The sequence below is a fragment of the Cnephaeus nilssonii genome (genome assembly GCF_951640355.1).
Source record: "Cnephaeus nilssonii genome assembly, chromosome: 4".
In the NCBI taxonomy this organism is placed as follows: domain Eukaryota; kingdom Metazoa; phylum Chordata; class Mammalia; order Chiroptera; family Vespertilionidae; genus Cnephaeus; species Cnephaeus nilssonii.
The window spans coordinates 66,152,947-66,165,109 of NC_137075.1; the positions used below are offsets into that span (position 1 = coordinate 66,152,947).

Genomic DNA, 12,163 nt, shown 5'->3' on the forward strand with positions numbered 1-12,163 from the left:
TACTCTCTGTCTTGGGGGTAAACCCCGCCACCAGCAAATTTGCGGCTGGTTGACTGTCTGGTAAGCACAATCCTTGGCCTCAGGTGACCAGCGGCTGGAAGAGCCCCCAAGGTGGACCCTGTGTAGGCGGCAGTGGTGGCCAGACCGCCCGTGATGTAATGACCGATTAGGAACTTCCTCTTGGAAGCCTGGCTTCCTCTAGGAGCCAAAGGTGCTGGCTCTGAGGTGGGGGTTGGGGGTGGGGGGCGGGAGCAAATAAGAGGAAACTCCTGTCAGCTGGGCCCTGCTTTTGGAAAGAGTTCAGCAGAGAGGCTTGGTCTAAGCTGTTGACCATTAACGGGGCCTGTGTACATTCCTTCTCTGCTTTTACTGCCGGAGCCCAGTGAATGCAGGGCTGATCGCCCCCACCCTTAACAACAACAAAAAAAGAACCTTTAATTAATGCTGCATCTTTGGACTCACTGCAAAACCTGAAGCCATTTCTGCAGCTTAAAATGACAAAAGAAGGTTAAGTGGAAATTCCTTTTTCCCCCCTTAAGTTTGATAACAAAAACTACTTATCTAATGGGCAAACAAGGCTTTTAAAGGGGTGTTAGGTTAACCAGATGCAGGGCCACGTAATTATTCCCAGGCCTAGGAGCCATGGATGAAAAAGCTGCCGGTTGGACTGGAACTTGAAGCCACAGGCATGACGGGGGACAGAAGAAAGGCGTTTTCCAGGGGGACTGGAGGCCCCAGCCTGGCTTGTGAAAAGGGGATTGGAAAAGCCAGCCCTGGGTTTCTCTCAGGCTCTGCCACCAACTTGCTGGATGATCCAGGGGAAGTCACTAACCTCTGAGCTTCTGTCTCCGAATCTCCCTTCCCGGCTCTCAGTGGGGTCTGGGTCTGTTCTGCCCTTGCTTCCTGCTCATTGAGGTGTGGCTGGGCCGACCCTTTCCATCCAGACCTGGGAGGGGCAGGGAGACTACTGTGGCCCAAGTGGGGTGTGAAACAGCGGCAAAGGCTGTGAACATAGAGGAGCATGGGGTGAGGTGGACAGCCAGGACCCTGGAGACCAAGAGGACTCTGGCTGGCCTCCTGCAAATACCCTGAGCCTTTATGTCTAGCCCCCTTAGAGTCTAAGGGATCAGAAACAATCTCGGCACGTCTTAGGTTCCCTTCACAGGATGGCGGAGGCCAAGGCGGTCTGGCCAAATGGAAAGGGGGGAATCAAGAGGAAAACAAGCTGCATCGCGTGTGCTCAAGCTTTTGGAGCGTGCAGCCCACGGGGGAGCACACAGGAACGTTCCTGCCCTTTGTTTTGACAGAAAACTGCTGATTCGAAGAAGCTAAAGGCTTTTCTTGGGATTTCAGCTCTCCCCGCCTCCCCCAGACTGCACTTAGCCCCCTTGGTGCCTCAGCACCCCCACAAAATTACACGTTGGGCTCAAAGCACCCGCCCTGGGCAGAGCGGCCAAGAGGAAGGAATGCCAACCATTGGAGGGGCTGGCTCCAGTTTAGGGGAGCGGGCCTATTGTGAGCCTGTCTCCTCCAGCCCACCACAGCCATCCGCCTCCCTCTGGTGGCAGGAATGTGGGCACCACCAGGAAGCTGAGCCACCCCTGCCGGCCTGGAACACAGGGCTGTCCCCCGGGCGACCACAGAGCCCTGCTGAGCTGCTCCACGACTGGAGCTGGCCTGGGCAGAACAATTTTACTTTTTTAATTTTAATTCTTCCATGGCTTCTTACCTACAGTGAAATCCACAGCTCTTAGGTGTATAGGTCATGATTTTTCACAATGTGTATACCTGAGTTCCCATTGTACCAATCAGGATATCAAACATTTCCATCACCCCACGCACTCATGCTCCTTCCCAATCATCCCTACTCCACAGAGGTAATCCCTATACTGATTTCTATCACTATAGGTTAGTTTTGTCTATTTGAGAATTTCATATACATGGAAACAAATAGCACTTCTGTGGGCTGTTGGCAACATAGGCTTCTGATATGCATTGTTATATGTTTCAGTAGTTTGTTCCTTTTTATTGGTTAGTCACATCCTATTGTATGGATGTACCTTGTTCTTTGTGGGGTTTCTTATTTTATTTCACTGTTCTGTTTTCTTTTTAACTTTTCTTTTGCAATTAGTTTATATTCAATATTATTTTGTATTGGTTTCAGGTGTACAGCATAGTGGTTAGACAATCATATACTTTACAAAGTGGTCCCCTGATGTTTCAAGTACTCACCTGGCACCATACATAGTTATTACAATACTAGAGGCCTGGTGCATGGATTCGTGCATGTAGCAGGGGGAGGTCCTTCAGCCTGGCCTGCACCCTCTTGCAATCCAGGACCCCTCAGGGGATGTCCAACTGCCAGTTTAGGCCTAATCCCCGAATTGGCAGTCCGACATCCCCCAAGGGATGTAGCAGTGTGTCAAGCTGCAGGCTGCCAGGGAGGAGCCTGAGCCGGGGCCAGGTGCCACACTGCTCGCACTCATCCCGGCCTGCTACCACCTCTCAGTAGCACTGCTGCGGAGTCGGGAAAGGCTCCTTGCCGCCGCAGCTGTGCTTGCCAGCCATGAGCCTGGCTTCTGGCTGAGCAGTGCCCCCCGTGGGAGTGCACTGACTACCAGGGGGCAGCTCCTGCATTGAGTGTCTGCCTCCTGGTCAGTGCATGTCATAGCGACTGGTCAACCGGTTCGTTCGGTTGTAATGGTCGCTTAGGCTTTTATATATATAGATTATTGACTATATTCTCTATGCTGTACTTTACATCCCCGTGACTATTTTGTAAATACCAATTTGTACTTCTTAATCCATTTACCTTTTTACCCAGCCCCCCAACCCCACTCCCCTCTGATAGCCATCAGTCTGATCTCTGTATGAGTCTGTTTCTATTGTATTTGTTATTTTGTTCTTTAGATTCCACGTATAAGTGAAATCATATGGCATTTGTCTTTCTCTGTCTGATTCATTTCACTTAGCATAATACCCTCTAGGTCCATTCATGCTGTCACTGATGGTAAGATTTATTTATGTTTTTTAATCCTCACTCGAAGACATGCTTAGAGAGAGGAAGGGAGGGAGGGAGAGAAACATTGATATGAGAGAGAAACAATTGTTTGCCTTCTGTACCTGCCCCAATCAGGGATTGAACCCGCAATTTAGGTATGTGCCCTGTCCAGGACTTGACCGGCATCCTTTCCTTCTGTGCACAGGACAACACTCAACCAACTGGCAAGACAAATTTCATTCTTTATGACCAATACTGCATTGTATATATGTACCACAACTTTTTTATCCACTTGTCTGTTGATTGGGTTGTTTACATATCCTGGCTATCCTATCTAATAAAGAGGGAATATGCTAATTGACTGTCACACCCTCAAAGATGGCGGCGCCCAGTCCCCTCAGCCCTGCCGCGCGCCTGCCTCCGGAGTCCCTCAGTCCCCTCAGCCCCCCAGCCACCCAGAGCCGGCCCGAGGCACAGGCAAGTCACTGATGGCAGCTGCCCAGCCGACGCCCAAGGCGTAGGCAAGCCTCCTCAGATGGCGGCTGCCCAGCCACCCAGGGCTGCCCGAGGCTCAGGTAACCAGGGCCGGCCAAGGCTTGCGCTGCCAGCAGTGGCAGCAGCAGAGGTGTGATGGGGGCGTCGCCTTCCCCTGATCGCCGGGTCACCTCCCACCCCTGAGGGCTCCAGGACTGTGAGAGGGGGCAGGCCGGGCTGAGGGACCCCCCACCTCTAGTGCATGAATTTTCATGCACCGGGCCTCTAGTTATAAATAATGCTGCAGTGAACATAGGGGTGCATATATTCTTCTGAATTGGTGTTTCAGGTTTCTTCAGATCTATATCCAGAAGTGGAAATGCTGGGTCATATGGCAGCTCCATATTTAATTTTTTGAGGAAACTCCATACTGTTTTCCACAGTGGCTGCACCAGTCTGCATTCCCACCAACAGTGCACAATGGGTCCCTTTTCTCCACATCCTCACCAATGCTTGTTGTTTGTTGATTTATTGATGATAGCCATTTTGACAGGTGTGAGGTAATATCTCATTGTGGTTTTAATTTGCATTTATTTGATGATTAGTGACATTGATTGTCTTGTCATATCTATTGTCCATCTGTATATCCTCTTTGGAGTAGTGTCTATTCAGGTCCTCTGCCTATTTTTTAATTGGATTGGTCCTTTTTGTTCATTTGTTTTTGTTGTTGTTGTATTTGAGTTGTATGAGTTCTTTATAAGTATTGGATATTAACCCATTATCAGATGTATCATTGGCGAATATGTTCTTCCATTCGGTAGACTATCTTTTTATGTTCATGGTTTCCTTTGCTGTGCAAAAACTTTTTAATTTGATGTAGTCTGTTTGCTTATTTTTTCTTTTGTTTCCCTTGCCTGAGGAGGTAATATCAGAAAAAAATATTGCCAAGAGAAATGTCAGCGATTTTACTGCCTATGTTTTCTTCTAGGCATTTTATAGTTTTGAGTGGTACATTTTAAGTCTTTAATCCAATTTGAATTTATTGCTGTATATGGTGTAAGAAGGTAATCTAGTTTGTTTGTTTGTTTGTTTGTTTGTTTTGTCCAATTTTCCTAACACCATTGATTGATTAGACTGTCTTTACCCCATGATATGTTCTTGCCTCCTTTGTCATATATTAATTGACCATATACTATATTGACATGGGTTTATTTCTGGGCTCTGTTTTGTTTCTTTGAGCTATGTGTTTGTTTTTATGCCAGGGATGTACTTTACCTTTGTTTATTCATTATCTTAGTCCATTTGAGCTGCTATAACAAAATACCATAGACTGGCTGGCTTAAGTAACACATTTATTTCTCACAGTTCTGGAGGCTAGGAAGTCCAAGGTCAAGGTGCCAGCAGATTTGGTGTATAGTAGGGGCCCATTTCTAGGTCATAGATGGCTTCTTGTTGCTCCTCACATTCTGAAGGGTTAGAGAGCTCTCTGCATGTCTTCTGTAAGGGCACTAATCCCATTCACGACCCTCATGACCTCCTAAAGGCCCCACCTTTCCAAATGCCATCACATTGGGGTTAGGATTTCAACATGTGAATTTGAAGGGGACATAAATGTTCAGTCTGTAGCATCCATTCTTCTGTTGGACATCGGGGCAGTTTTCCAAGATTGGGTGATTATGAGTAGAGTTGCTGTGAACATTCACTAAATCACAGAAATTTAGAGCTGACTGTTTCGGTGGGAAGACTGAGGCCAGGAGAAGGAGGCCACCTTCCTGATCAGAGCCAGGAGGCAGGACACCTGACTGCAGGACTCCTGGCAGATGAGCACCAGACTGCGCCTCTCCGCTCCTCCTCCCCCGGGAACCGTCCCAGCCAGGACCCAGAGTCTGGCTGGGAATTAGGCCAGGCCCCGAGCAGGGGTAGTGAGCAGGAGTTTCGGTCAGAGCTCGGTCATCTTTGATGTTCACTCGAGTCTGACTCCCCAGCATTTATTTGCAATTAAGGAGCTGGTTCCTAATTAGGCTGATGGCTAGACCGCAGCCTTGGAGCCACGAGGAGAAAAAGATCTTCTGCAAGAGACTGTCCCCCTGCGCCCTGAGTGGCAGCTCAGGCTGCAGATGGGAGGTGTGGTGTGGTGGGTGGAATGGGGCTTTGCATCAGTTTGGGGGCGCCTGCCCTCTCACTCACAGACAGCGTGCCAGCTTCTGTCAGACACTGCAGGAGATATGAATACACACACGTATGTATGTACATGTGTGTGCAGTGAAATAGTGCCACAGCAGTACACCTTTGTTCTAGACATTTAGTTACTCATTGCTTCATTATTTTGCTTCCGAATACCCAGGCTGGGAGCTAAACCCTAACAGTTTGCAAAGGGCATTGCTGTCCACGGTCCTATTGTAACCTCCCATGGTGGTGACTGGGTGGGTCATGACTCCCAACACCCCTAGGGATCCCTGGCCTCTGAAGAGTCAGGCCAGTGCTGGGACCAATTTACAGCCAGCTGCTTCTTTCTGCACCCAATTGATCTGCTGCCGGGAGTTTCCAGAAAACCCAAAGATAGACTGTGTAAGTGAGGCACTCAATTATGAATAAGCCTATTTCCAAATGGGGAGACTGAGGCTTGTCCACAGCCACACATGTAGTCAGTGGTGAGAGCCTTAGTTTAGGTCTGCCTCAATTCGGCCTACCGCAATTCTGAAACCTTTAGATCATGTGACAAGCATTAGCTTAGAATTCTGGGCTTTCAAGTTCTGGTCCCCGTTCTGCCACACCTTAGGTGAGTCACCCTGCACCCAGGGGTGCCATCTTTGGGGCACAAGGACATTGGACTCTATCAGTGGTTCACACAGGCTAGTTTTAGGACTTAGTTTTCATTGGTCCATGATGAAAGAAATAAGAAAATTTCTTATAATCTAAATGCAGTGATTTTCAACCCTTTTCATCTCATGGCGCACATAAATCAATTACTAAAATACTGTGGCACACCAAAAATATACATATATACCCAAAGTAGGTATAATTTTGATTGACTTACAAAAAAAATAATAGTAGTAATTACCTGCCCTTTTTGCTCCAAAGTGACTTTTTTAAAAAATCAAGTGCCTCTACTTGTATATAAAGATTTCTAGTACCAAGAATTAACCAATCAGATGCAACCTTATTATGCAATGTGATCAATAATATGCAACTCTATTATATGACCTATATGGTTCAAGACAGGGCATTCACACCGGATGGCTATTGTTGTGTTGGCTATTGTCATTTTGTTTATTTGACAATCTAAAGGAAAATAGGTTAGTGCCCCTGACTAAATAGTCAGGTATTGCATGTTTTAAAAATTCTTGTAACACATCGGTTGAAAATTGCTGATCTAAATGTATTAACTTTAAATTTTCTGATTTTTTTTTTAGTGTCAAATTATACTTCTGTAATTTTGTTAGTGTCAAGTTACACTTTTTAAAAATATATATATATTTCATTGATTTCAGAGAGGAAGGGAGAGGGAGAGACAGATAGAACACACCCCACACTGGGAATCAAGCCCGCAACCCCGGAATATGCCTGACTGGGAATCGAACCATGACCTCCCCATGCTGGCCGGGCAAATTACACTTTCTTTTGTGCTGGTGATAGTAGATGGTCTCAGGGATTTTTAATGTCATGACAAAATAAAACAGTGGTAACCCTGTGACATTCCCAACCTCTGTTACACAGTGTATTGGTTTGTGAAAGCCCAAAGAATTGGGGCTCCCTGGTAAGATGCTGTCACGGGGTCCTCAAGCTCTGGAGCCCCGAGTCCCCAAGAGCTGGATGGGGATGGGGATTTCCTCAGAACATGGTGCTGGCTCACCTGTTGGCTTGTTCTCAGATCAGACCTGCAACTTAAGTCCTTGCCCACCATCCCCTTCGGCCCGGGCCATGGGCCCCACCTGCTGAGCAGGATTCTGATGGGGGTTGGGGGTGAGGACAGTGTGCCGACATTTGAGATGTATTTTATTTATTTCCCTTTTAGTGGCTCCGAGAGCACAGTAGGGATACGTGCAGCCTTGGGACAGAGGCGGAGAGAACTGAGACCCACCCCTTCCCATTGGAGAGTCTAGCCTAGCCAGGGGCAGTGACACCTGCTCAGGCCAAGGGAGGGGCTGAGCCTGTCATTGCACAGGAGGGAGGGGTCAGAGAGGGCTTTTCTGAGGCCTCAGTCCATCTCCTGGAATTTGGAAGACTTGGCCAGGAGCCCAAGCCTGATAATGTGTCACCTAGTCTGCTCAACCAGAGTGCAGGAGGTGAGAGCTGGCCCAGGCAGTGTCCCTGAGACAGAGAGCTGGGGCAGGGGCAGGTTGGGCCCTAGGGCAGCTCTGTGAGGTTTGTCCCCAAGCACATTTCACCATCCCTGTGAGGGGCACTGGGGTAAAGCCACGAACACAGGTCTTGATTTGGGGGGGTAAGGGGAGAGGGGTTTAACAGAAGATCAGGGGGCATTTGGCTTGGCTGGTGGGAGGAGGGGACAGAAAGTCCCATCTGGCCTTGGATTGAAAGCCTTATGGGAGATGGGAGAGAGGAAGTACCCCACCCCTACCCCAGTCCCATTATCCTCACCCTAACTCCCCACACTCTGTGAACCTGCTTCTTTCTCTTGTACAATGGAGCAGCTACACCCTGGGGCAGAGGTGGCTTTTTCTGAGCCTTATCTGTGAAAGGGGGATAGCAGTAATCCCTCACTTGGTGACACTGCAGTGAGTCCTTGAGGAGTGAAGGACCTTTGTTTGGGGGGTAGGGCGGAGTGACTCATAGGCTTGTGGGTAAGCACCTCTAGGACACATAGACCATGAGAATAGTCATGGTTACAGATAGGGACACTGAGGCTTAGGGAAAGGGAGGGACTTGTTCAGTGTGCATGGGATTTAGGGAAGCACTCCCTTCCGGAGTATGGCCTGGAACTGATGCTGACTATAGAACTCAATAGTGTGTGCCCTCGACCTGTTAGGGCACCTTCCTGGGCCTCAGTTTCTGTGCCTGTGAAATGGGGTGATAACAGAGGTGAACCAGGGCTGTTGTGCAGAAGGCGCCTAGCTCATGGAAGGCACTCCGGAGCAGCGAGCATGGGGCTGCGCTTCAAGGCAGACTCCAGCATGTGTGTGTGGTCTGGTCTCAGAAAACTTAAATTCACCTAGACACACGGAGATGCCCCAGGCTGGAGGGAGAAAGGATGCCAGTCCTCCTATTGCCCAGAGTTCTCTAGGCATAGCTTCTTTGCTTCTTCACCTCTCTCTGCCGAGAGCACTATAATAACTCGCTTTGCTTGGTGAGGAGGTCAGTGCTGGAGTTGGATGGCCAGGCTGGGATGGTGCTTGGGAACTCCCAACCAGTGCCAGATGGCGGGTGGGTGGGTGGATGGATGGAGAGGGGCAAAGGCTTGGGTGTTCCTGGCTGCCCACCTGCTGGGACTGACCTCGTGCCCACAGCTTGGTCATGCACCATGGGATAGAGTTGTCTGTCCACTGGCTAATGGGCAGGTCAGTGAGGGCAGGGAGCAGGGCCTCTCCCCCAACGTGACCATCAGCTGGAACCATGAGGGCCCTGGACGGAGGATGCCAGGTGAAATGAGGCTTCCTCAGGGACCTGAAGCCAGTCGTAGGATGAGGGGCACGCCTTTGGGGGCTGTGCCCAGCCCAAGGCCACAGCAGAGCTGGCAGCTTATGGGAGGCCCCTCGGCAGACAGTTTCCTGCCAGGTAGCTAGGTGGGCTTCCTCACACGTAGGAGGAGGTGTCAGGGGGCCTGTCACCCTGCTGCTCTGGGGCTTGTGTGCAGGGCTGAGCTGACTGTCAGAGCTGACCTCACTCGGGCTCCTCAATGAAGTTGTTAGCAGCGTTTTTTCTCTCGGGTTTAGTTGGACTTTGGTCAGTTTCTCTTGGAGAATAGGAGCCATAGAGCGCCTTTGCTGTGTTCTCATCGGGCCTCCAGCAGAATTCTCCCTCTGAGCGAAAGCCCCAGCCAGGGCCCGTGTGGGAACATGTCACCTGACTAGGCAGTCATGGGTGCCCACCTGCTCCTCAGCTGTGAGCTCAAAGGAAAGAGCAGATGTTAAAGGGCTTGTGAATCTGAGAAGCTGCCCACACAGGAGAGCAGCGAGCATGGGGCTGCGCTTCAAGGCAGACTCCAGCGTGTGTGTGTGGTCTGGTCTCAGAAAACTTAAATTCACCTAGACACACGGAGATGCCCCAGGCTGGAGGGAGAAAGGATGCCAGTCCTCCTCCAGGGCACCCCTTTGTTGTCTTTGGGGAAATGGAGGCCCAGAGAGACACAGCACACAACTGTGAGAGCTGGCAAACACTCTGGAGCCCTTGAGGAGTGATTTTCTTTAGCATTTTGGAGACCTTCACCTTCTCTGTCTCAGAGATGTCTGCCATTCTGATGAAAACCTGCACTTTCTGCCAGAGAGCCAACTCGAGTGGCAGGGTGTAGCGGGCATTGGGGGAACTGGGCATACTGCCCAAGGGCCAGGCTGGGAGCAGTCGGGCAGTTACGATTCTGGGCTAGAAGGGACCCTGGGGGCCAACTCCCCCACTCTACCTCTTCTGCCTGAGTCCCCTTGAGTGGTGTTATGCCCCCTAATACTTAATCCTGCTCTGTTCAGGTGGAGGCTTGGACTGACGAGGTTCAAATCCTGGCCATGCCACTCACTACCTGTGTGGCCGTGGACAGGCAGCTGGTGCCTGCAGCCTTGGATCCTTCTGTAAAAGGAGGAGAACATGGCCTCCTCATAGAGTGATTGGAGGACTCAGTGAAGTCATGTGCACACTGCAGGCGCTCAAGGTCCAGTTCCTCCTTTGGGTGCATGGGTGTTTTTCCAGCTCTTGCCAGCTTGAGAAATTTTATGGCCAGGAGTTGGGTGTGGTTCACGTTTGTGTTTCCACAACACCTAGCACACAGTAGGTGCCTTGCCTTCTCTGTACATTCATAACCTGTTTTCACTGTGTGTGTGTGTGTGTGTGTGTGTGTGTGTGTGTGTGTTGTGTTGGGGGGGGGGTGCCCTCCTGTGTGTTAAATTTCCGAGGACAGCCTGACGCACAGTATGTGCTGGCGTCTGTGTTGACTGCTAGAAACGCCACCCAACCCCCACCGTCCAGGCAGGAGTGCCACCTCTGCACCCGCTTCCCCAGCCTGAATAACTAACATCCTGTGCCCTGTGCTTGCCCCGCAGACGCCAGCATGTCTCCGGATGCCACCAAGCCGAGCCACTGGTGCAGCGTGGCATACTGGGAGCACCGAACGCGTGTGGGCCGCCTCTACGCGGTGTACGACCAGGCCGTCAGCATCTTCTACGACCTACCTCAGGGCAGCGGCTTCTGCCTGGGCCAGCTCAACCTGGAACAGCGCAGCGAGTCGGTGCGACGGACACGCAGCAAGATCGGCTTCGGCATCCTGCTCAGCAAGGAGCCTGACGGCGTGTGGGCCTACAACCGAGGCGAGCACCCCATCTTCGTCAACTCCCCGACGCTGGATGCACCCGGCGGCCGCGCCCTCGTCGTGCGCAAGGTGCCACCTGGCTATTCCATCAAGGTGTTCGACTTCGAGCGCTCAGGCCTGCTCCAGCACGGGCCCGAGCCCGACGCCGCCGACGGCCCCTACGATCCCAACAGCGTCCGCATCAGCTTCGCCAAGGGCTGGGGGCCCTGCTACTCCCGGCAGTTCATCACCTCCTGCCCCTGCTGGCTGGAGATCCTGCTCAACAACCACAGATAGCGGCAGCGGCCAGGCCGGCCGCATCTGCCCACCGCCAGGAGGGCCAGTGCCAGAGACACAGCCCCCACGGACGAAACCCCCAAATATCATCTACCTAGATTTAATATAAAGTTTTATATATTATATGGAAATATATATTATACTTGTAATTATGGAGTCATTTTTACAATGTAATTATTTATGTATGGTGCAATGTGTGTATATGGACAAAACAAGGAAGACGCACTTTGGCTTATAATTCTTTCAATACAGATATATTTTCTTTCTTTTCCTCCTCCCTCTTCTTTTTTTTAAAAAGAAAATGATACAGCAGAGCTAGGTGGAAAAGCCTGGGTTTGGTGTATGGTTTTTGAAATATTAATGCCCAGACAAAATGCTAATACCAGTCACTCATTGATAATAAAGTATTCGCATTATAGGTTTTTTTTTAAAACTGTCTTCTTTTTAACAAAGAGGGACATGCATGGTATTAGTGGGTTTCTGACCCCTCAGACATCCTGAACTTTGACCGATCCCTTTACCAGATGAAGAGTAGAGGGAATAAACTAAAAAGGGAGGAAAGGCATGTTTACTCTTAAGACCACAGGAGTTCTGTTCCTTCTTACCCATGGCTGTGGTGTGTCCACAGGATGGGGAGGCGGAGGGAAAGTGGGGAGTATTTGGGCCCCATCCCAGACTGGTGATGGAGGCTCCTGCTCTGGCCTAGAGGAACTTCCAGTCCGATGGTGGAGACTCAGGCCCACGCCTCCCGTCTCTGAGCATGCACAAGCTAGAACACTACTTCTCACTCTGGGGAAAAGCAGGTGGTGGGCCTTCGGCTCACTTACCACCATGTAGAACCCCGGGTAACTACACTCCTCGTAGGCCTCCCCAAGCCGCCCTCCACCCACCTCTGAGTAGCTCAGCATCTGCCCATCCGGGGCTACATTCATGAGGTATGC

The 12,163-nt window shown here is 50.4% G+C and overlaps 1 protein-coding gene across 2 annotated transcripts in view; it reads left to right on the forward strand.

The window, feature by feature from the left end:
* SMAD6 (SMAD family member 6) overlaps window positions 1–11,640 on the forward strand; it is an 80,718-nt gene extending 69,078 nt beyond the window's left edge. For both annotated transcript variants that reach the window (XM_079768652.1, XM_079768651.1), the window contains one exon: window positions 10,681–11,640. In XM_079768652.1, coding sequence (XP_079624778.1) covers window positions 10,681–11,222 — 542 coding nt within the window. In that variant the 3' untranslated portion in view covers window positions 11,223–11,640. The remainder of the gene's footprint in view (window positions 1–10,680) is intronic.
* The last annotated feature ends 523 nt before the right edge of the window (window positions 11,641–12,163 follow it).